The sequence below is a fragment of the Eutrema salsugineum genome, unplaced genomic scaffold (assembly GCF_000478725.1).
Source record: "Eutrema salsugineum unplaced genomic scaffold, Eutsalg1_0 scaffold_15, whole genome shotgun sequence".
NCBI classification, from domain to species: domain Eukaryota; kingdom Viridiplantae; phylum Streptophyta; class Magnoliopsida; order Brassicales; family Brassicaceae; genus Eutrema; species Eutrema salsugineum.
In genome coordinates this window covers 5,525,992-5,550,981 of record NW_006256867.1, presented here as the reverse complement: position 1 = coordinate 5,550,981, position 24,990 = coordinate 5,525,992, and the positions used below count along the sequence as shown (strand labels likewise).

Genomic DNA, 24,990 nt, shown 5'->3' with positions numbered 1-24,990 from the left:
ACTTGATTCAGCCCGGCAAAACCTGATTTAGCTCGGAAAAAGCTGGACTTAGCTCGGAATCACCCGACTGAATCCAGTTTCACCCGACTAAACCCATTTTTCCAACTTTTCTCAGTTTTTCCCGAACTCGGGTGTTACAAGTCTCCCCCACTTAAGGTGAGACTCGTCCTCGATTCTCTACTCTTCCTCGGCTTTTCTTTCTTTTGCTTGGGTTGCTTTTCAAACCACTTAGGAAAATTTTCTTTCATACTTGATTCCGGCTCCCAAGTCGTTTCCTCTTCCCCATCGCAATCCCAAACAACCTGAACCATCTTAACCTGCTTTCGGCCCACAACCTTTACCCGATGGCCTACAATCCGAACTGGCCTTCCCACTATGGACAAGTTTTCCTGCAAGTCCGGTGGAGGTTAGGATGTAACGGAATCCTCATTCCTTACGCATTTCCTTAACTGAGATACATGGAACACATTGTGGAATGCGACCAAGGCTGGTGGCAATTCCAGCTTGTAAGCAACCGGCCCGATCCGTTCTAGGATCCTGTACGGTCCCATGTAACTCGGCTGAAGCTTACCCGTCGCAGCAGCCCGGTCCTTACCCTTGTAAGTGATCAGCTTGACAAAGACTTGATCACCGACCTGAAACTCCAACTCTTTTCTCCGCTTATCCGCATAACTTTTCTGCCTGTTCTGAGCCTCTTTCATCTTGAGTTCAAAACTCTGATCCGTTCGGTCGTCTCTTCCACAAAGTCTCGACCAAAAATGCTGCTCTCCCCTACTTGGGTCCAGCATAGCGGTGTACGACAAGGCCATCCGTACAACGCTTCATAAGGTGACATCCCAATACTCGCCTGGTAACTGTTGTTGTAGGAAAATTCTGCCAAAAGCAAATAATCCTTCCACTTACCTCCCCAATCCAACACACAAGCCCGCAATAGATCATCCAACGTCCTTATGGTTCGTTCCGACTGACCATCGGTCTGAGGATGGTAAGCCGTACTCATGTGGACCTTCGTCCCGAACCGCTTCTGCAAAGCCCTCCAGAATGCCGACGTGAACCGCGAGTCTCGATCTGACACAATACTCGCCGGCACACCGTGCAGCTTGACGATCTCATCCACATACAACTTGGCTAAGGCATCCGCCTTATCGTGCTTGTTCATGGCCAAGAAGTGTGCAGACTTAGTCAACCGATCCACAATAACCCAGATAGAATCCATCTTCCCGCACACAGGCAATCCTGTCACAAAATCCATCATGATCATGTCCCACTTCCACTCGGGAATCGGTAAGCTTTGCAATAAGCCGCTTGGTACTTGACGCTCGGCCTTAACCAATTGACAGGTTTGACACCCGACCACCCATTCAGCCACATCTCGTTTCATTCCGACCCAATGGTAATACCGCTTAAGGTCCTAATACATCTTCGTCGATCCTGGATGAACCGCGAACTTAGAATGGTGAGCTTCCCTCAAGATTTCTTTCCTTAACTCCTTATTGTTTGGTACACAGACCCGACCCTTAACCAAGATCGTTCCATTGTTTGAAGTCTGGTACTCGGTCTGATCCATCTTTGCCCACTTCATCAGATTTTCATCTTTTTCCTGGGCAATCCTTACTCGGCTTAGCAGATCCGCTTGATCAGCCGCGCCTAAACTTAACGGTTCTACCTCATCGGTCAAAGCCGCTAGCCGTAGCGTTCCAACCATCCGGACTAATCCCTCAACATCCTTCTCGGCCAGAGCCGCAACCCGCTTCCGACTTAGCGCATCCGCGATCAGGTTTGCTTTACCTGGATGGTAAGCAATATCCAAGTCAAAGTCGGCTACAAACTCCATCCAACGCCTTTGTCTCATATTCAGCTCGGGCTGAGTGAATATGTACTTTAGGCTCTTGTGATCGGTAAAGACTTGAACTTTCCCACCATAAAGGTAAGATCGCCAAATCTTTAACGCGAACACTACCGCAGCCATCTCCAGATCGTGAGTAGGATAATTCACCTCATGCTTCCTTAACTGCCTTGAAGCATAGGCAATTACCTTACCCTGTTGCATAAGCACACAACCCAATCCCATCCGTGACGCGTCCGTGTAGACTACATACGGCTGATCCGGCTCGGGCAAAGCCAGAACGGGCGTACTAGTCAACATCTCCTTAAGTTTGGCAAAACACTTCTCACACTCGGCCGACCACACGAATGGTACGTCCTTCCCTGTTAATCGGGTCATTGGCTGGGCCATACTCCCAAATCCCTTAACGAACCGACGGTAATACCCAGCTAAGCCCAGAAAACTTCTTATCTCCGAGGCATTCTCAGATCTAGGCCAATCCGCGATTGCCTTTATCTTCTCCGGCTCAACAGACCACCCTTGTCCGAGACCACATGACCCAAGAATCCGATCTCCCTTTGCCAAAAGCTGCACTTACTGAGCTTGGCGAACAGCTTATGCTCCTTTAGCCGATTCATCACGGTCCTTACATGAACAGCATGTTCTTCCCGACTCTTGGAATAAACGAGTATATCATCAATAAAGATGATCACAAATTCATCCAGACAGTCTCGGAACACGTTGTTCATCAGTTTCATAAAGGCCGCAGGAGCATTAGTCAGCCCGAAGGGCATGACTACGAACTCGAAGTGACCATACCTTGTCCGAAAGGCGGTCTTCCTTACATCCGACTCTTCTATGGGTATCTGATGATAACCCTAGCCAAATCGATCTTGCTGAACCAAGTCGCCCCACGAAGTTGGTCCAACAACTCGTCTATCCGAGGTAAGGGATACTTATTCTTCACAGTTACCCTGTTCAGCCCGCGATAGTGGATACAAAGCCTGAAACTCCCATCTTTCTTTTTAACGAACAACACCGGTGCACCCCACGGTGAACTGCTCGGTCGAACAAACCCTTTCTCCATCAGGTCGTTCAACTGCTTCTTCAGCTCGACCATCTCAGCCGGAGCCATCCGATACGGTGCCTTGGATATCGGCGCCGTTCCGGGCTCGAGCTCGATGGTAAACAGATCTGACCGTGCTGGCGGTAAACCTGTTAACGCCCTGAACAAATCCTCGAACTCGCTCACGACCGGAATACTACCCTGCTCGGCATCCGGTCCCACCTCGGCGGTCGTGATCGTAGCCAAGTACGCCTCACACCCCTTCTCAATCATTCGGTCAGCTTGCATTGTCGAGACAATCAAGCTTCCCTTAGTCGGTCAGATCCCCTGATACACCAAAATCCACTCCGCGGTCTCGAACCGAATTCGGCCACGGCAACAATCCAGATGTGCCTTGTACTTTCCAAGCCAATCCATGCAAAGGATCACGTCGTAAGACTTCACCTCGCAGATTTCCAGATCCGCTGGCATGTTCCGGCTGCCAACCATTACCGACACATCCTTGACCTTGCCGAGGGTAAACATGACCTGTCCACCAGCCGCCTGGACCAAGCCATAGTTATCCCCCGGTTCCCTGCAAAATCCACCTTTTCCGACCATGTTCGGATTCACGAAGCAATGAGTTGCTCCGGAATCGAACAGAACATGGGTTGCCACACCACCCATAATCAAAGTCCCTACACAATCACCTAGATTGCTAAGCTACCCACGCAACACTTAGGATTTTCACACAGAAATTTTTTCTAAGGCAAGTGATAGAACTTACCAGTGATCGGACATGACGAACTCGGTTCCTCCTCAGTCTTTTCAGCTACAGCATAGATCTGCGGCGTCACGGCCTGCCTCTTTGCTGGAGGCGCCTGTCCCTCACTCGGCCTCTTCCCAGTGTGCTGCGCGACTTGCATCAGTTCTGGGCACTTCGGCTTAATGTGCCCAGCCTCTCAGCAATGGAAACAAACCCTCTCATCTGATCCGCTCCCTGGGTTCTTTTCGTACTTGTCCTCTTCCGGACAATCCTTCACCTTGTGCTCCATGCTTCCGCACCGGAGACACGCACCCGATGCGCGCCAGCTCGCACATTTCTCCTTCCCAGCGGTCGAACCAGCATTACGACCCGCTGGTGGTTTTCCCGACGAACCACCTTTCTTTGGTCCAGCCGCAGCATGACCGACCAACTTAGCTTCTTCCGCAGAAGTTTCTTCCAACTGTGCAGCCTTTTCCACTAACTCCGGAAAGGTGCGATAGTCTTGCATCTCACAATTCATCTTCAGATCAATCCTTAGCCCGCGAATGAATCGCTTGATCTGAGTATGCTCATCAGTCATACCCCAGTCTGCAAACTTTTTCAGCTTGTTGAACTCGGCTTCATACTCCCGAACTGACTTTGATCCTTGGCGCAGATCCAAGAATGCACTCTCCAAGCGATCATGCGCCTCAGGCGGGAAGTACTTAGCCTTGAACAACCCACGAAAATCAGCCCACGTACCGACTCGCTCCCTTCCAACCGCACCACGCCACCACGTGTGCGCATCACCCTCAAGATAGTGCACGGCAATATCTTTTCTGTACTGTTCCGGGCAGCGAATCGACTCGAAGTTCCTCTCCAGACGGTCGATCCATTCATCAGCCTCAATCGGCTTTGTTCCTCCCTTGAAGAACTTCGTTCCCAACTTCTTCATGTGGTCCATCACCTTCAGGTAAGATGGAACCCTTACACCAGCATTTCCCTCATCCGCTTCAGCAGGCGGATTCACTTGCACGACCGGCGGAGGTGCTACAGGGACAGCCGTAACAGCCGGAAATCGTGCCAACACCTGGGTTAACAGACCCAACACCGCTTCCAATCCGATCGGGGAAGCAGCAACGTTCGGAACAGCCCCAGCCGCAGCAGCCGCAGCCGCATTCTCGGCATTCTCGGCATTCCCAGCAATGCCCACATTCAGATCCACTTGATCCTGATTCCCACCCGCAGCGTTTCCAGCCGCCGAATTTTCACCAGCACGACGTCTATGATCACCTCTTGCCATCTGCAAAGGTTCGATACTCTATTAAGTTAGCCGGCAAACTAACTTAACACCACAAACAAACATTATCAGTCTTACCGCGGAACTTTGGCTTTGGAAGGATGGTTTACCCACTAACCCACTTATGCTATGACTTTGTCCTAGAACCGACCGCGCTCTGATACCAACTTGTAGCACCCTAACCCGGATTTCCGTTTTAACTTATACTTAGTCAAAATTTTCATCCGGATTTTTACTTAACATTATTCGCATTAGGTTCGTTTAGACAACTTTAGCCATGCATAAGTAGATTAAAAACAGAATACTTGAATTAAATCGAGGTTCTCAGTACAATGATCGTTCGCATATAAGCTATTACATTGACTAAGACCTTAACTACCCGATCCTACCATCCATCCTGATCCAGCCATAGTCCGCGCGCTGATCAGACCTCTTTACCTGCATCCACAAAGGAGGCATAAGCAAACAGAATGCTTAGTGAGAGCGGTCATCCCGTCTCACCAGGCCAAAGTATAATCGTATCAAACAAAGATCGAGTCCAATGCTCATCAGAAACAGAAAACTACCCGCGATGAACATACGCGCTTACCCGGCCGATCATCCAGCGACCAGACAAGCCTCGGCGAACATCACAGCCGCGAGCGCCTTGCCTGATCTAGATCGCCGGTAAGCCGGATCGATCACACGGCATAGCCAGCAGAAATGTCATGACAAGCACAGATTATACACGCAACCGACCAGAATCTAAGCAAACATACGACCAACAGGCCACGATCACGCACTCACCTTAGCTTTTATCGGACAGAATTCGGTAAGGACAGAGATCGCGATTGATCAGACTCGTTCCCACAATCGCTCTGCAGAATCCGGACCGCGCTCGACAGAAATGCACTCGCTCTCGGCCAGAATCCGATCGCTCTCGGCCAAACAGACTTTCTCTCGGCTAACTTCTCTTAAGAAGATTTCTCTCAATCTTTCTGAGTTCTTTTGGGTCGCGGGAAAAGAATAAATGATCCGGAAGCCTTTATTATATAGGCGTTCCCACGATTTTCCGCAGAAAACCGCCCAGAAACCGTTCCCGCGTCATTCCGCACGTTCCCCACGATCCGCACGATCCGCGTGCTTTCGCACGACTGATAACCGTTCCCGCGCAACGCCAGCTCGGCTAAAATCCATAACCGTTCCCGCGCTCACGCCTTAGCGCGTCTTTACCCGATAACCGCTCCCACGCACCCGATCTCGACCAAGGTTGTCTGTTCTGGACCAACCTTGTCCGAATTCCGACCAAATCCCAAAAATCTCGGATTGTCGGAATTTCCCAGCTAAATTTCCCGAAATCCGCAGCGAGCTGATTTCAGCTCGGCAACACTTCGACTCAGCTCGGCTAAACTTGATTCAGCCCGGCAAAACCTGATTTAGCTCGGCAAAAGCTGGACTTAGCTCGGAATCACCCGACTGAATCCAGTTTCCCCGACTAAACCCATTTTTTCCAAATTTTCTCAGTTTTTCCCGAACTCGGGTGTTACACTTGTCCCCACAAGAGGACTGAAATGACAAAATATGAAAATGATAAATTGAGAAAGTTCAAAACTATCGTTATGTGAGGATATAAATGAAAAAATTCGAAAAATAGATTAAAGAGGTTACTAAGATCATAAAAATGTAAAATAGTAAAAAGTAAGCTATGAGACTAAAATCGGAAACAATATGTTTAAAAAAACAAATAACTGAAGAATAACAAATAGGAACAATAAAGCTAAAAAAATCTATTAAACAACATACATATACATAACCTATTTAATTTACATTTAATTATGTTAAACTAAAAATATTAAAGCATAAGCTAAGAATAAATAAAACTCAAATTTGTTAAAGTGTAGCGATTGACTTCTTATTTTATTTTTCATGTGATTTACTCGTCATCTTTGAACTACAAAGTCAAAGATAACTAAATCAACAAAATTAAAGAAAAAAACAAGTTTTAAGGCCAAAAAATAATATCGAAAGTTAACAAGATTTTCAAGCAACTTAAGAAAAAAAAACAAGAGCTACAAAACTACAACACACGAAACAAAAATTCAATAAATAATCAAGTAAATAAGAGAATATCAAAATTAGAGAAAAAATGATAGAAAAAAAGAAAAGAATTTAGCAACAAATAAATATACAAAATTTAAAGATACTAGTTAGAAATATGGATTCAATAAAAATGTATGTAATAAAAAAATATAAAAATAATAAATTTAGAAAGTTCAAAATAATTTTTATGTGAGAATTTCAATGAAAAAAATTTGAAAAATTGGATGAAAGAGATTACTAAAATCATAAAAAAATGCACATAGTAAAAAGGAAGTTATAAGGCTAAAACTAAAAAAAAATGTTTTAAAAAAAACAAGTAACTAAGAATACTATGAATAACAAATAAGAGCAATAAAACTATAACATAAAAAAAAGCAATAAAGAATCGAAAGAAAAAAAAAAAGAATATATATGACAACAATATTGAATGTATTAGTTGGAAAGATGGATTGAATTAAATGTGTAATAAAAAATATGAAAATGATAAATTGGGAAAGTTAAAATTATTGTTAGTCAGGATTTTGATGAAAAAACTCAAAAAAGATAACAAGCTTACCTTAAATATAAAAATAAAAAATGTATATTGAGAAAATTAAAAATTATCTCTAGATAAAAATTTAGATCAATGAACTCAATATTTGGATGATAGAACTAAAAAACTAATGAATAGAAAAGATTACTAGAGTTATCAAACAAAAAAAATATATACAAAAAACAAAAAAAAAACAAAATTGATAGTTTGACTAAAAATCAAAAACATATTCACTCTACACACCCATAAATCTACCAAACTATATCCAAATTATACTATTTTATAAATTCTACCATACATTAAATAATAAATCTACTATACGGACTCCGAAGTCTAAAATAAATCTACCATACATACTCCAAAGTATATCATAACATATCATGACATACCTTGTTGTCATCCGAATTACTTTTCTCCTGTTCTATAACAGTCTCAAGATTGAAACGCAGACGAGATGAATGCCACCTAAAGAGAGGAATTGTATCAAGATTTTGGTCGTTTTGTACTATTTTCCCAAACTTTTCTCCCGATATAGGCACTGACTCATATCCCCAAATAAGCACTGCATGCAGAAACCCATGAAGACTATAACTATCTCCACCTAAAGAAGCAACTCTAATGGAGTCTATTAAACTCTTGAAACAAGCCGACCCCACAGATAACTCTCGAAAGCTTCTCCATCTAACACCCTTTTAGCTCAATTCAAAGGGACTCGACTGTTCTGGTGAAGACCAAATATTCCAACATGCAAGATGAAGAGCTTTGCTACCATTCTATTCTTCGGACCTGTCCAAGTCTGACATCTCGACAAGACATCTGCTAGCTGATACCAATTAGGCCCTTCTGATGCACTCACACCCAACTCGGCCCAAAATTCACTGTGATCTGTGTTCCAATCATCTTCCACAATCAGGTCACAGTTTAGCCACATAATATCAGCAAACTCGTGCAAAGAAAACGTAAATAGTTGGCCACCTATGATTGACCACATCTCATACCTGTAGCAACACCAAATCAAACAAAAATACAAGTCTACCATAAGTACATATACTAAAACAACACTACAAAACAAGTCTACTACATATGTGACCATTCTATTAAGTAAAAAACAAGTATACCTGATACAAGCGCCAAGCTGTCAAGGACTTGTATAGAATCGGAAGCAAAGCTTTAGGTCGATGGCCTAGGGTTGATTCAAATGAATGAGCAACTCTAGACAAGTGAATCGGTGTAGCGGCTAAGTGACAAGGTGGATCGATGTGTACCACACAAGTTGTGTAAGACTTGTGATAAAACACGAGAATTTTGATCTAGGAGGTACTGGTCTCAATTAGAAAAAGGGTTAAACAAGTTTCTCTCAAAGAAAACTGGTTTGAAGAAAGTTCGATTTTTATTGATATGAAAGGTGAAAAATTACAAGACTGTAATGGGTCACTATATAATGGTCCTAGCAGCTTAGACTCAAAGAACTAAAAAGACTCAAAACAACAGGACTTTTAAAAGTAAAGACTCAAAACAACAGAACTTGTAAATTAAAATGCTACATTAAAGGACTTAAAAAAGGAAATAAAAGACTACTAAACTAAATTGTCTCTGTATAAGACCAAAGACAATTAAACTCGTTAGTCAAAGGATTTAAACTTGATTGATCACTTACCTTATTTGGTGGCCAAGACATGTGTGGCTTTGACCGAGTTTGAATCTTCCCTTCTAAGTGTCTTGGTGCATTGTCGAGATGGTCATCACGAAGATTTGGGCTTGATTTGGCAAAAGGGGCCAGACATCTTGATTCTTTGAATCTGGGCCGTTTGCTAGCTCTTGGCATTCTTTAAGTAATCCAGTCCAAGCTTGGGCTTTAAGCGGATCCACTTCTTGGTCTTCTTGCGGCTTCACTTGATCCACTTGTGACATTGCTTGCATCATGCTCTGGTTATACTTGTGTTGGAGAATCTTAGCTCTTTGTCTTGTTATGGGGCCTTCATGAAAAATTGGTACTTCCACATCTTGTAGTTCTGGCTCGGTTAAGTCTGGTTCAGCTTGAATGGCCTCATCAATACCATAAGCACAAAACAAGTATATCTTACAGAAGTAAAAGTTTATCACATTTACGTCTACACCTTAGTGCATTCATACCTTTTGTCAATAGCAGTTCGTTCGTTAAGAACTGATGAACCAGGTGGGCACTCCGAGTGTACCCTCTCCCTGCAAGATTCAGAAGTAGTCCTACTACAGATGTGTTCATTACATTATTGAAGACCTCGTTGCCTAATCCCTGCCTCAGTTTTGAGAAATCGGTTAAGTGGCAGCCGTAGTTTAAACTAAGGTTCTGCAAGGGAGACTTTTCTGGTGGATACATTCTTATTGGATTATCCTTCGACTGGCTAGATGTAGCCATCTCTGTAAACCTGTAACATATAATTATGTAAGGTACACAAGTCTACTAATCACGAAATAAATTTACCAAACTAAATAATAACTCTTCACACATGAAAGTCCAAAACAGTTACTTAATCAAGTCTACCACATTAAACGTTAAATCTACCACATGATGAAAATTAGGAACCAGAAAATAATTTATGGGAGTGATTTTTGTTGTTTTCCAGAGTAGACGGTGATTAGGCTAACTACATCCCTTTATCCCGAAAAAAACCTTCTTCCTAGTCGAGTAGATATTATTACGTACAGCTCACCGGGAATTCATTGACCAGAAATTTATAATGCCAGAACTTCTATCTGTCGACCAGAACCAATAATTTTGAAAGATTCCTGCAACAAACAAAAATTAGGGTTTAGTTCTCTCGCAAATATAGGGTTTATTTTCAGCCGCGACCATTATTGCTCCATGGCAAGGCGAATCGACACAGGAAGTTTCGGCGTCATCCCTCGATGGCTCTATCCACTTTACGTCACGGCTCTGTCTACTTCGCATCCCCCCTCACCAATGAAACTCGCAGAAGAAACTCGCGAAAGAAAAAACTCAGAGAAGAATAAAAGAAGGGTTATTGGGTTTCTTACCAGAATCAATGGCCGTCGAGGAGAAAGATAGAGTCTTTGTCGCCAAAAACCTCGCTGGAGATTTACTCACACCTCTCGAAATCTCGATTTAGATCTTCACCTTCTTCGTCGGCAGAACAGAATTAGATTTAGGCAAAGTTTAGGGAAACTTTTTTTTTCTTTTTTTATTAATACGGTAGAGTTTACAATTTACAACATTTTTTGGAAAATATCGATTTATCATTGGGAGGATAACTAATGTAACTTTTAAATCTATATTTATTAATAGTTTGCCACCCTTTTGCAGTTTATACTAGACTAACTTTATATAGCGATTTTGCCCTTTTCAGCTTTGACGACAAAAAACGTAATATCGAAAATGTCATTACTTTTTATATGTCATGTAAGTAAAAAGTAACACAGAAACAAAAAAATAAATCTACTGATATTTGAAGTAGACATTGAGTTTGCTCAACGCAAATTTTGGTCGGTAGATTTGTTGGACAGAAGATAGATTTATTAAATTTTAGTAGATTTATTTTAGTATAGATATTTTGATATCATAATAAACCTATTATTTGTTAATAGACTTATTTTTTGTTAGTAAATTTTCTGTCTTTGACGATAGACTTATAAATAATCTGTTGACTATCGGAAATTTTTTGACTTTCTGGATACATAGGTTAATCATAAAAATTTGATATATATATTTTTAATGTGATAGATTTATTCTTAAAAATTGATAGACTTATTCGTAATATGATAGATGTATTCATAAAATTGATATACTTATTTGTAATCGTAAAAATTGATAGACTTATTTCTAATATGATAGATTTATTCCTAAAAATAATGTGGTACATTTAATTTTGAGTACGATAGATTTAATAATTTTTGGTAGATATATAGAATAATTGATGGACTTATTTGCAATAACGGTAGACTTATAAATGTTTTTGATACTTACTCAGATAACCTCTACCTGAATCAGCTGGTAGACTTATATGTTGTTGTGAGGAGGATAGACTTATTAACATTCTTTAGTGGTAGACATTTGACTTTTTAACAACGAGAAATAACTTTTTTGCCCACACTAATCCTTAATTCTACGAAATAACCGACTATATCATCTTCTTTGATTAGGTCTGCCGCTGTCTGAGCTGTGAGACTTCTTAATGTCTTTTTTTGTTTCTTTCTCTCAAGCTTAAATCATCAATCCACTTCTTTTCTCTTGTGATCAACCACTTGTGAACTCTATTACCTTCGATCACCTTTAATCACCTTCAATCATGGAGCAAGTTATTCTGGTAAGTGGTAATTGGTTTCTATTTTCTAAGGAAGAATAGGTGGGTGTTCGTCGTATATCAGTCGAGAAGATCCTGCATGGTAGGGGTAGATACATTTGTAGCTTTTTATAGCTTTATTCCTTTGTAGTAGACTTATTGACATGTTTTGTAAACATGTTAGAGTTAACGATGCCAAACTTTTGCCTGTGCAACAAATTAATATGGATCATTCAGAGGTCATGGGCATGAGTTATGCACATGTTATCAGTTGAAAGGAGAAAACATGTATGTGATGATTGTAGAGGATAGTTTTGTTCGACGTACAAAACATTATCAGTCTACCGTCGTTAGAGCTCGACATACATAATAAGTCTACCTTTGTGAACATAACAAGTCTACCGTAATAAGAGTTTGACATACAAAATAAGTCTACTTACATATGAAATTAGATCCCAAAAATGTCTTTGTCGTCCCATCATTTTCATTTAGCAGAGTTTGTGTCAGGTCCATACTTTTCGCCCGCTTCACCACGCAGGTTTGGATCAGAAATGGGCTTCCTGGTATGGAAGTCCAGAGTGGGTTGTCCCTGCAGAGGTTATTAGTCGTATGTTTGGAATTAGTAGAACTTGAATATGAACACATTTATCAAACTATCCTCGACAATCGACAAACAAATGCACCAAACTATACAACAAATTACAACATGTATATCATACTATATCATTTACGAACAAGTCTACCGTACTCTAAACTCTAGAAATATCAAATAAATCTACCATACTCAATCATCCACAAACAAATCTACCATATAATACAAATAAATCTACTAACTTAAACAAGCAAAATCTACATACAATCGATCCCTTAAATAAATCTACCATCAAAACCAAACAAATGGACCACAGAATTATGAAGAAATCGACCACAAAATAACAATGAATCACCGGAAATTGGTTACCCTCACAGGAATTTTTTACCTCACACCAGATATTTGACAAAAAACCTCCAAAAAAATTAATTAAGATTGGAATTACGAGAAACAAACACATCCGCCGCAACTTCACTGTGACGCCTCCTCACTGTGTCTTGAGTATGAAAAGAAGAAGAGAGAGAAAATAAAAAAAATAAGATTTTTTATAATAATTATTTCTTAATAAAATTAGTTTTAATAAAAAAAATAAATCATAATGGAAATTTCATAATAAATTCTAACATTTGGGGACAATGTACAATCAACTTAATCAGGTTATTCTAGCAAAGTAGACTTATTGGAGGTTACACATGCAATAAACCATGGTTAGGAGGTGATGTGAGTGCAGTGGGCAACAAAAGTTTTACCCTAGACAAGCTGCAAGTGCACAGCAAACGCAGTAGTACTTAGGGATCGAATTCACAGAGATCTGTGTGTTGAGGACTCCTAACTGATGCTAAAAACAATCGTAAACCTAATCTAATAAAAAAAGGGCTTTGGTTTGTCACTAAATCTAATTATGCAGAGAATTAAAAAGAGCTTTAAGTAAAAATCGGTTGAAAAACAGTAAGGAAAAAGCGCTGGATTCAAGGTTCATCTTTAGGGTTCATGTTCTAAAACACAAGGAATTTAGGCAAGGATTTTCTATGACTCTGAAACTAGGATAGACACATGTAAGATTAGCCAACTCTCGTCACCCTAATCATCTAATCACTTGTTCATGGCAATTAACTCTCGCTCTCATGCCAGAACAAGATCATGCCTTGTAGATCGGAATCCATCTCTGCTTACGTATCCTCCGTAGGTAGCTTTTGTCTCCTACGATGGGGACGTCCATAAGATCCAGTTCAGGCAACCCAGATACAACACTCTCGTGGCTCGGATTAAACCTAGGATCGGATTCTGGGTGATCAATCCAGAATTACCACTTTGAGATTTGGATGAATGGGATAATCATGTTAAAAATCGAAATCTTTTTCCCTAAAAACCTAGATGTCATTCGAACATGGGATCCCTTTGGATTACCCTTTCACCCAACTAGGTGACTACTCAGACATGGCTGAGGTAGACATCATCATCGGTTTAGAAATAAGAAGAAGAAAAGTAAAAGAAACAAACTTGCAGAAAAACTTCTCTTATTGAAGACAGTATGGCGATGGAGAGCTTCTACAAATGCATAAAAATAAAACCTAAAACTATAAATGAGTTCTCTCTCAAAGAGAAGAAAGAGGCTCTCTTACAAAACACATAAAAATGAGTATTTATAGTGTTTCTCCAAGTCCTTGTGCTTGACTAGGCTTGTGTTGATCAGTCTTCAGTGCATTGATGATATCTTGAGATCTAACCGTTGGATTGCTTTGATTCCAAGTGTGTTGGAAAGCTGGTTGTCTCCTCTATAATATCTCCAATTTTGGCTGTTTAGGGTTACCACAAAAGAAACTAGCATGTAAACTTTAGTAATTGATGGGTCAGCCGCGGCTGGATTGATCGCGGCCGAGGTAAATGCCTCCGGGAGTTCCCGGTTTCTCCCGTTTTCCTGCTTTTTCTCTCTTTCTTTTTGTATTTTCTGTTTTTTTGAAATTTTTGGTTTTTTCTGGGTTTTATGAAAGCCTGAAATGCATAAAAAGAAAAGAAATCAAATCGAAAAGAAATAAAAAGAAAAGAAAATCATACCGAATGGGTTGCCTTCCATTAAGCGCTTTTGTTTAAAGTCTTTTAGCTAGACTCTTGGCAGGATTAGGATTGAGAAGAAGAGACAGGACCCCTTGAATTAAGAGTCCTCGTGGTCCTTCTCAGCCTAAACTTTGGATTTCCTTCATCTTGAATCACAATCTTTTTTCCTTTCTTAAGGATTTTTTCATCCTTGAGGACATATTTTGTCTTCTCAACAATTCCTTCAAGATTTTTGTCCTTTTCCTTGCTGATGTCTGGTGGCACCACTATCTTGATGTTCCCAAATTACCTAGATGCAAGTGCTTTTAGTTCCTTCTTGTCCTCCAACACCTTCTCCTTGTCCTTGTCTTTTTGATTTGGAGCGTGGTCTGGTGTGGTCTTATATCCACATTTAAGAAAACTAAATAGTGATTTGCATGGTCAATAACAGCACCTACAGTAGCTAAAAATGGACGACCAAATATAAAAGGTCTGTCTTTGTCCTTGTCCATCTCCAAAACTTGAAAATTGGCTGGGATTGTTTTGTTTCCAATGATCAGTGGCAAGTCCTGGATCATTCCTTCTGTTCTCTTTTGAGATGAATCACCAAAGATTATCCTTACTGGAGATGGGACAAATGTGCCTATACCAAGTTTCTCAGCAACAGATTTTGACATGACATTCACATTGGCACCAGAATCACATAAACAATCTGAAAATTCAATTCCAAAGATTGAACAGGTGAATGAGAAACGCCCTGGATCCTTAGACTTTCTGAGTCTTTGGTCAGGCAAGCGTTTGGGTACCTTAACCGGAATGAATTGGCTTCTCTCATGCTCGGTTTCAGAGTCCTTTATGAGAGGCTCAGGCGTCAATCTCCCCTTAGAGTCTGCAACAGGTTCTTCCTCCAAAACTGCTGTCATAGCATTACAGAACTTCTTTGGGTTATCTTCTACTCTTCTTGGTAAAACTCCTGGCTGTCTCTTCATTGAATCTGCAGTTTGACCTATCTGATGTTCCAACTTCTTGACATTGGTTGCAAGATATTCGAACTTCCCATTCAAATCAGTATAGATACAATCGATCTTCACCCCCATTTCCCTGAATGACTTCTCATTTCCTTGAGTAGTCTGCATCATAGTTTGTTCAAGCGATTTTACCTGATTACTTTGCTGGGAAAGGGTTGGTTCTAATGAGATGGTCTGTGCTTGTTGTGGAGTGAATGCTGGTCTTTGTTGGAAGTTTCCTCCTCCATAGTTTCCACCTTGAAACTTGTTTTGAAAACTCCTTTGCTGCTGTGGATAAGGCTGATTTTCGGCTCCTTGATTTCTGTATGAGAGATTTTTGAAGTTGACACCAGAGTTTCTAAAGTTGTTGTTGAAAGCTCGACTAAATCGATTATGATATGCCTGGGCTCCCATAAAATTGATTTCTTCCTCTTGGTACATGCCATCTTCTTCATATCTTCCTTCTTATTCATTTCCTACAGCAAAGTCACAAGCATGTATATTCTTATTTTGAGACTTAAGAAGTTGACTTACCATGCTTTTTAGCTCAGCAATCTCCCTTGATTCATGACTAGTGATAGTCTTCTTTGATCTGTCATACTCAGGGTTGTTGTTGCTGTTAGCTACAGACATATTTTCGATGAGTGCTCTCCATTGTGGTATGGTTTTTGAACTGAAATCTCCATTGCTGGCAGTGTCAAGAGAAAGTTGATACTTCTGCTGAAGTCCTCTGTAGAAGGTGCTTAGCAGGTTTTCTCCAGAGAAACCATGATGAGGGCAGTCTCTCTCATACTCCTTGAATCGATCCCAGGCTTCATAGAATGACTCTATTAGGCCTTGTTGAAACTTTGTATCTTGTTTCTCAGCTGATTTCGATCTTGACTTGGTGTAGAAGTGGTTCAGGAAAGCTGACTTGCATTCTTCCCATGAAGTAATAGAACCAGATGGCATAGATTTCAACTATCTAAAAGCTTTATCACTTAGAGAGAAAGGATAAAGCTTACACTTCACATAGTCCACAGTTTCTGGAGTTGTTCTCACCATTCCAGAGCTTTCTTCAAAAAGATCAATGTGATCCATTGGATGCTCAGTAGAGATTCCATGGAATTGGTTCTGCTTCACCAAAGAGACAATCTGAGGTTTTATCTCATGATTTTCTCTTGGAACAGGAATTTGAATAGCTTATCGATTTTGAAAGTGTTGGTGAGGTGCATCAAAATCGGCGATGAGTCTATTCCGAGGCCGTCTTCTCACAGGATTGGCAAGCTGTATTGGTCGATTGGCTTTTCTAACAACTGGTGGAACAATATTTTCATCATTCCTCCTTCCTTCAGCATCGGCCTGGTCTTGTCTCCTTTGATTTTCAGCGGCTTGAGCAGGATTTAGAGGGTCTCGGTTTCCCTCTTCATCGAGTTGTGGCTGTCCATCTTCTTCATGAGCAGCATCTAGGTTGTCACCATGAACTGAATCACGGTCATCATCTCCAATGTGATCCTCCTGATCACAGTTTAGAAATTTTTCCCAATGGGCATTAGGATTGGCCATCTTGAGTGTTCTTCGTCTGAGTTTCCTAAGTGCTCTTTCGTGTTTGTCAATCTCATCTAAGGGCAATACGATTTCGTCAGGATCTCTCCTAGTTTTCATGCACCTGTGAGCAAAGAAAGCAAAGATAAAAAGAGGAGTTAGAAAATCTCCAGCAGAACTTGAAAATCTTGAGGTTTAGGATTGAAATTAGATTAAGAAGTCAAGTCAACAGTGACGGATCCCCGGTAACGGCGCCAAAAACTTGATGTGAGTGCAGTGGGCAACACAAGTTTTACCCTAGACAAGCTGCAAGTGCACAGCAAACGCAGTAGTACTTAGGGATCGAATCCAAAGAGATCTGTGTGTTGAGGAATCCTAACTGATGCTAAAAACAATCGTAAACCTAATCTAATAAAAAAAGGGCTTTGGTTTGTCACTAAATCTAATTATGCAGAGAATTAAAAAGAGCTTTAAGTAAAAATCGGTTGAAAAACAGTAAGGAAAAAAAGCGCTGGATTCAAGGTTCATCTTTAGGGTTCATGTTCTAAAACACAAGGAATTTAGGCAAGGATTTTCTATGACTCTGAAACTAGGATAGACACATGAAAGATTAGCCAACTTTCGCCACCCTAATCATCTAGTCACTTGTTCATGGCAATTAACTCTCGCTCTCATGTTAGAACAAGATCATACTTTGTAGATCGAATTCCATCTCTGCTTACGTATCCTCCGTAGGTAGCTTTCGTCTCCTACGACGGAGACGTCCATAAGATCCAGTTCAGGCAACCCAGCTACAACACTTTCGTGGCTCGGATTAAACCTAGGATCGGATTCTGGGTGATCAATTCAGAATTACCGCTTTGAGATTTGGATGAATGGGAAAATCATGTTAAAAATCAAAATCCCTTTTCCTAAAAACCTAGATGTCATTCGAACATGGGATCCATTTGGATTACCCTTTCACCCAACTAGGTGACTACTCAGACATGGCTGAGGTAGATATCATCATCGGTTTAGAACTAAGAAGAAGAAAAGTAAAAGAAACAAAGTTGCAGAAAAATTTCTCTTATTGAAGAAAGTATGGCGATTGAGGGCTTCTACAAATACATAAAAATAAAACATAAAACTACAAATGAGTTCTCTCTTAAAGAGAAGAAAGAGGCTCTCTTACAAAAGACCTAAAAATTAGTATTTATAGTGTTTCTCCAAGTCTTGGGCGTCTAGGGCTTGTAAAATGGGTGCAGGAAGTGTCTTGGGCCTTACTTGGGCTCCTGAGGTTCGGACATAGGTCCACCGGGGGTGAAACCTCCTGAGCCGCGGTGGGTGGAAGACTGGCCGCGGGTGAAAGCACTTGTGCTTGACTGGGCTTGTGTTGATCGGCTTTCAGTGCATTGATGATATCTTGAGATCTAACCGTTAGATTGTTTTGATTCCAAGTTTGTTGGAAAGCTGGTTGTCTCTTCTATAATGTCTCCATATTTGGGGAGGGAAAAAACCTTTAAAATACCTGAAGATAATAACATTTGCTATAAAAATACCTAAATTATTTTGGCTCCCAAGAAAACATCTAACATATTATAGATTGCATTTAAATACCAGACATTCAAAAACTGTAAGTTTCACACCTTAATTTTAATTCTGTTTATCCGATAAACAGAAATTATTAAACGACATTAGTTGTTTAACACCATGTGCGCAAATTACAAATGAAAAGACCACTGTTACAACCCTGTTACCCCTTTTTATTGACTAATCCTTTATTGAATTCTTCCCCAATTGAGGAACCCTAATTCTAAATTTTTTTCTCTTCACTTCTATTCTCTTCTCTCTGTCGATTTGTTAAACTTCTATTCTCTTCTCTCAGTCACTTTTAATATAAGAAATTTGAAAACCCATTATTTAGAGTTAGATCAGAGATTGCATATGAGATCCAGATAATATTTTGTCAAATAGTATTCATGCAAATTCGCCATTCTCCTTGTATATCTCAACGATAAAAATCAATGGTTGCCAGAATATTATTAACATTATATTGTGATAGTTACACAAGTGTTTTGTTCAGTTACAAATCTATCAGATACCAAACAAAAATCACAAAAAAAACTAATCTAAGTGGAAACTGAAAGAAGAAAAATCAAATCGTGAGCCATACTTGTGTTAGATCGAACAAAAAAAATCAGTAAATTTGTCAGTAACCCAGAGAGTCCACCATCGCCAATTGATATCTTTCCTCCTCCACCATGGTCGATTCATTTCTTTTCTCCACCGCCAATCAGCTTCCTTCTTCCTCAGTCGCTTCCACTACTATGGCAGAAACTGTAACCATGAATTTTCTCTTCAGATCTTCAAACCTTCAATTGCCGTGAAGAATCAGATCAATTTTGAGAGTCCGTGGAATGACAATTCAAGGAAGAAGACCGATTTCCTTCCAGAGAGAAGAGTTTTACTGAAAATAAATTTAGGGTTCTTCGGGGTCTGGTTTGGAGAAAAAAAAATTTAGGATTTTAATTTGGAGAAAATTCGATTAGTTAGATTAAAAAAGGGTAACAGCGATCTTTTATCTGCAATTTATGCACATGGTGTTAAAAAGATAATGCATTTCAGAATTTCCGTTTATGAGATAACCAGAGTTGAAATCGAGGTGTAAAACTTTCAGTTTTTGAACGTCTGGATATTAAAATGGCATTCTATAACATGTTAGGTATTTTTCTGGGAGCCAAAATAGTTTATGTATTTTTATAGCAAATGTTATTAACTTTAGGCATTTTAAAGATTTTTTCCCATTTGAGGATGGTCAAATGGTGAGAAATCTCTTCGTTGGTTGCCAAACTTCTGACGGCCTGAATTTATCCAAAAATGTACTTTTGCTCCAAAATGCATTCCAAAGTCCCAAGTTTCTTGAAAACCCTTTAAAACTCCAAAACATGGAAAACACTTATAAAACCTTTAAAACTGAATGAAAACACTTGTATAAGATACTGAAATTGATCCATAACAGTGGTCAAAATCAGGTGTTATCAGGAGGTTACATTCATGAATTCCCAATATATCATTTCTCTTTTTATTATCTTCTATTATATCGATTTATCATTTTTTTGGAAAATAATACAAATCAATGGCATTTACGTTATTAACAAATAAAAATGGATTTGAAGGTCTATTACCAACATCTGAAGGTTATATAATACAAATCAATGGCATTTACGTTATTAACAAATAAAAATTGATTTGAAGGTCTTTTACCAACATTTGTATAGGATTAAAGGCTTAATGAATATTATTAGTGTGAAAGATTATATATACAGAACCCATTAGGGATTTATAGACACTAATGACACATATATCCTTTACATATATACGACTCTAATACGCCCCCTCAAGATGGAGGTAGAGCTCTAACTCCAATCTTGTTGATTACTTCTTGAAACCGAGGTCGAGGCAATGGTTTTGTAAGTGGATCAGCGAGCTGATCTTTGGTTGAGACGTGGGAAACACGTAAGGCACCCGCCTGTACATTATCTCGGATGAAATGATAATCTAGAGCCAGATGCTTCATACGGGAGTGGAAAATGGGATTCGCCGAGAGTTGTGTGGTACCAACATTGTCGCAATAAATAATCGGTGGACTTGTAACCGGAAGGCCGAGTTCAGTGAAGAGAGAGGTGAGCCACCGCATTTCAGACGCTGTATTGGCCACTGCACGATACTCCGCTTCCGTGGATGAACGAGCAACTCCTTTTTGCTTCTTCGAGGACCTCGAAATGGGACTTGCACCCATGTAAATGATGTACGCATTGGTGGAGACAAAATCATCCACATCATCTGCCCAGTCCGCATCTGAAAAACCGTGTAGCGTGAGTGGAGAGTTTGCACGAAGGAGAATACCGTGAGATTGGATGCCAACCAAATATCGCAGGAGCCATAGGGAAAAGTTGAGGTTCAGCGAGAGTCATTACGCACCTGAACCGCCAAACCAGCCCGTACACTGGAGACGAAAGGGATGCACCAAAGGACGGTCTTGTGGCAGGCAGAACATGCCAAGGAAAGTTGGTGAGACCATCAGAAGTGTGACGCAAACATAAGATTCGAACCCAGTCAAACCGGATCATGGACCGATCCACCCGACTCGCTATCCACAGACCAACCCGGTATACTAACTCGGGTCAGGTAAAATCTTATAAATACTTTATCCTTTCCAACGAGGAGGGGGATCACTTTTTTGCTATCTTAAGGTTCATATTATCTCTCTAGATACTTATGATCCTTGAGCCCTAGCATCTCATATTTTCCGGTCATTTTTCTGATCATCCCTTCATTTTATCTACACGGTGGTCCCTAAATCGTGGAGCTTTTCTACCAACAAACTCTTCTTTTCTTCTCCTTTCACCTCAAAAAGCCCATCACCGCTAAAGGCCCGAGTGGATTCCACCCTTCCTGACTTGTTTACTTGTTTTCCGATCTCTTTCTGACTTGAGCGTCGGAGAGCCTTCGGAAAACACATTTACATCGTATTTTCCAGGCCTTCACGTGTTTCTCGGTTTTGCATGAGGCTTGCCCCACAAGAGGACTGAAAATCCCCTAAACATATATAATAACAAAATATGAAAATGATAAATTGAGAAAGTTCAAAACTATCGTTATGTGAGGATTTAAATGAAAAAATTCGAAAAAAAGATTAAAGAGGTTGCTAAGATCGTAAAAATGTAAAATAGTAAAAAGTAAGCTATGAGGCTAAAATCGAAAACAATATGTTTAAAAAAACAAACAACTGAAGAATAACAAATAAAAACAATAAAGCCAAAAAAATCTATTAAACAACATAAATATACATAACCTATTTAATTTACATTTAATTATGTTAAACTAAAAATATTAAAGCATAAGCAAAGAATAAATAAAACTCAAATTTGTTAAAGTGTAGCGATTGACTTCTTATTTTATTTTTCATGTGATTTACTCGTCATCTTTGAACTACAAAGATAACTAAATCAACAAAATTAAAGAAAAAACAAGTTTTAAGGCCAAAAAATAATATCAAAGTTAACAAGATTTTCAAGCAACTTAAGAAAAAAAAACAAGAGCTACAAAACTACAACACACGAAACAAAAATTCAATAAATAACCAAGTAGATAAGATAATATCAAAATTAGAGAAAAAAATATAGAAAAAAGAAAAGAATTTAGCAACAAATAAATATACGAAATTTAAAGATACTAGTTAGAAATATGGATTCAACAAAAATGTATGTAATAAAAAAAATATAAAAATAATAAATTTAGAAAGTTCAAAATAATTTTTATGTGAAAATTTCAATGAAAAAAATTTGAAAAACTGAATGAAAGAGATTACTGAAATCATAAAAAACGCACATAGTAAAAAGGAAGTTATAAGGCTAAAATTAAAAACAAAATGTGGAAGACTACTTCCAATTTCTCAATTGTGAAAGTGCGTTTTTTTTATGAAATCCATTTTCCACCAAAAACGGGAATCTCTTCTTCGTTTTTGTCAAAAATATGGAATTTAATTTATTTATTTAAAACTAAATTTGGCAAATATAATTATTTTAGAATTTTTTTTAAGTTACTGCATAGTAAAACTAATTTAATCGTAAGTAATAATAAAAAAAAGAATTGTTGCAGACATCATGGACGCCCATTTGGACATGGTCATTTTTGGGCGTGGTCATTGGCATGTTATCCGCGCAAACGGACCAATTTATAGCCCACATAAACAAAAATAGGACGGACAACCAGTAAACAGCAGGACCAATTGACAGCCCTAGAGACAAGTAAGGGTATCCACTATCCAACCGGTCCGGTGTTAATCTTACATCAAGAAGCATTTCACCAGTCTCGGCTTGGGTGAGAAAACACAATTTTGAAAAAGAGATGATATCAGCTTTCGTCATGATTGTCACACATAACACAACACACAACTATGTTCCATCCCACAGCTGTGTATTTGAACATATCTGACCAAACGGTCACAGAAAGCAAGCCAAACAAAATTAGTATATGGGAACTTCTTGAGAAAATCATACAATAATAGCTAGCCGAGGGAACTTTCTTACGGTTTGATCTGAGCTGGTTCCAAGTCTTTTTTACTGAGAAGAGTCCCGGTAGTCACCGTCACCGTCATTATTCTGAAGGTCTCTGGCTATCGGGTTAGGTATTGGTTGGTGACATTATTTCTGAAGGTCTCTGGCTATTGGGTTAGGTATTGGTTGTGCCAGGATCATGTCAATCAAATGTTGGAAGTGCTTGCCTTGTCTCGTACTTAACCCCCCATTTGAGCCAGAGACCGCTTCAGAAACCAAGGCTGAGCGACCCCCAAATATCTAGTACCTGAATCTCCTGCGATATGGATGAGATGCCCAATATGGAGCCAATTGTCGAAGAAGAAGTGAGCTGGCTTCCCATCTTTAACTTTCAAACCGAATCAAACTAGTAGCTTTATGTTGTAACTTAAGCAGTTTATGCCAAATCCATAAGCCTGTGATACCTTCCTTCACATACTAAAAAGAATTATTCCTTAGTAGATAATGTCGAGTCTGTGTGATATATGGTAGTTTCTATCGATTTTCAACCATGATATTCATAGTTTTTATCGCATTTTCGGTATTTTTTTATTCTGTGAAGGTTATTGTATGAGTTAAGCTATTTTGGAGCATTTAGAGGTCTTTGAAGTCAGTTGAACTGTTGGAGGTGAACTGTACTCCCACTTTTCTCTGGTACAAATCTAGATCGGCATTAGTAAGCCTAGTTTATAAGTTTAAGTTCGTTTATAACTCACTTATAAACGAACTCAGTTATAATTTCTCTAATCTGATATTAATAAAACTGAACTTCGATATAAAGTAATGTTTTACCCCTTTATGTGATATTACATATCAAACATGAACAATAAATAGTACGCATGTTTTTGCCTGGTATCGATCGACACCTACCTTAGTGTCAATCGACATTTTTGTCGTTTTCAGACAAAAAGATTTTAAATATTTGTGCTTTGGCCTAAAAATTCTCAAAGATTTCAGAATTGCCCTCACTCGTGCTTTTAGGATTTTAGTAGATTTTCAGCCATCTGTTAAGGCTACCACAACTTTTATTTTCTTAGTTTTGAGAGAGATTATTGGCAGAATTTATGGGGAGACAATTCCAAGACTATTTGTTTTGAGAAAAGATTTGAACCACTTTGTTTCTTTACTGATTTGGTACATAAATATCTTTCAATCATATTATTTGTTTCATCTACCATGACCAGTTTGGTTATTAGGTTTAAGGATTTTCAAAGGTTAGTCATTGTTTACGTTCTAATTCTTCATCGTAGATTGTGTTTAATGTTTATTCTAGAGTTATGAACTATAATTAAAATCCTAGATTAATTGATAGATGGGAAAGTGTTGTCAATTGCCTAAACTATATTTGATGAGCAAATAACTCAGTGCAAAGAGATTTGGCTTATGAATTAACAAATCGAACTTGATCATTAATGCTTGTTTAATTGATTGAATTTGCATAGAAATTTGAGATTCTAGGATTTTAACATATTATATTACAATGATTCGAATTCTAGAACGGATTTTCATAGAAATCTTAACTGCTATCTATCTAATTTATAATTCTGACTTTCCTTAAAGATTCCCTAAGCTTAACGTTTGTCTCAAATCGACTAGTTTTTATTTGTTTTATTTGCTGTCACGTTTGTACTTTATAATATTTTCCGTTTGGCTTAATTTGAACTGACAAATTTGCAGACAATAATAGAACTCTAGGGATTCAATACGAAAATACCCTATATACTACTTATGCTTTTACGTTCTCTTGCAAGGTATTTTTAGGGATAAAACTAGAGCTATCACAATGCCACCCACTAGGGATGCTCAATCCCGTAAAACCGAACTAAAGTGCTTAGAACTCGAGATTAAGAAACAACTCTTCTTATTGCTTTAAGAAAATAGCTCAAAACTTAAAGTTCACAAACTCTCTCTATAATCTCATAAGTTTACCACAACTTAGTAACTTCATATTTA

General features: G+C 39.1%; 1 protein-coding gene and 1 non-coding gene across 3 annotated transcripts; one reads left to right on the top strand and one right to left on the bottom strand.

The window, feature by feature from the left end:
* Positions 1-8,913: 8,913 nt before the first annotated feature.
* On the bottom strand, positions 8,914-10,700 carry LOC112087974. 2 transcript variants are annotated; one of them, XM_024158099.1, is made up of 4 exons: positions 10,542-10,700; positions 10,210-10,292; positions 9,660-9,931; positions 8,914-9,553 (listed from the first exon to the last, which is right to left on the bottom strand). In XM_024158099.1, exons 3-4 carry the CDS (start codon positions 9,919-9,921, stop codon positions 9,237-9,239), a joined length of 579 nt encoding a protein of 192 aa, XP_024013867.1. In that variant the 5' UTR covers positions 9,922-9,931; positions 10,210-10,292; positions 10,542-10,700; the 3' UTR covers positions 8,914-9,236. The 2 variants fall into 2 exon arrangements, with proteins under 2 accessions (XP_024013867.1, XP_024013866.1); XM_024158098.1 differs by having other exon boundaries at positions 10,217-10,292; positions 10,542-10,698.
* A 5,499-nt stretch (positions 10,701-16,199) lies between these two features.
* LOC112088319 lies at positions 16,200-16,304 on the top strand. The gene has a single exon (XR_002900481.1). It is a non-coding gene; the product is annotated as a small nucleolar RNA R71 (small nucleolar RNA).
* Positions 16,305-24,990: the final 8,686 nt, after the last annotated feature.

Excerpts from the sequence above, each read along its gene's own strand:
- LOC112087974 (XM_024158098.1), bottom strand. Across the intron at positions 9,554-9,659 it reads CGAACTGCTATTGACAAAAG|ACTTAACCGAGCCAGAACTA; the intron begins GTATGAATGCAC and ends AAGCTGAACCAG.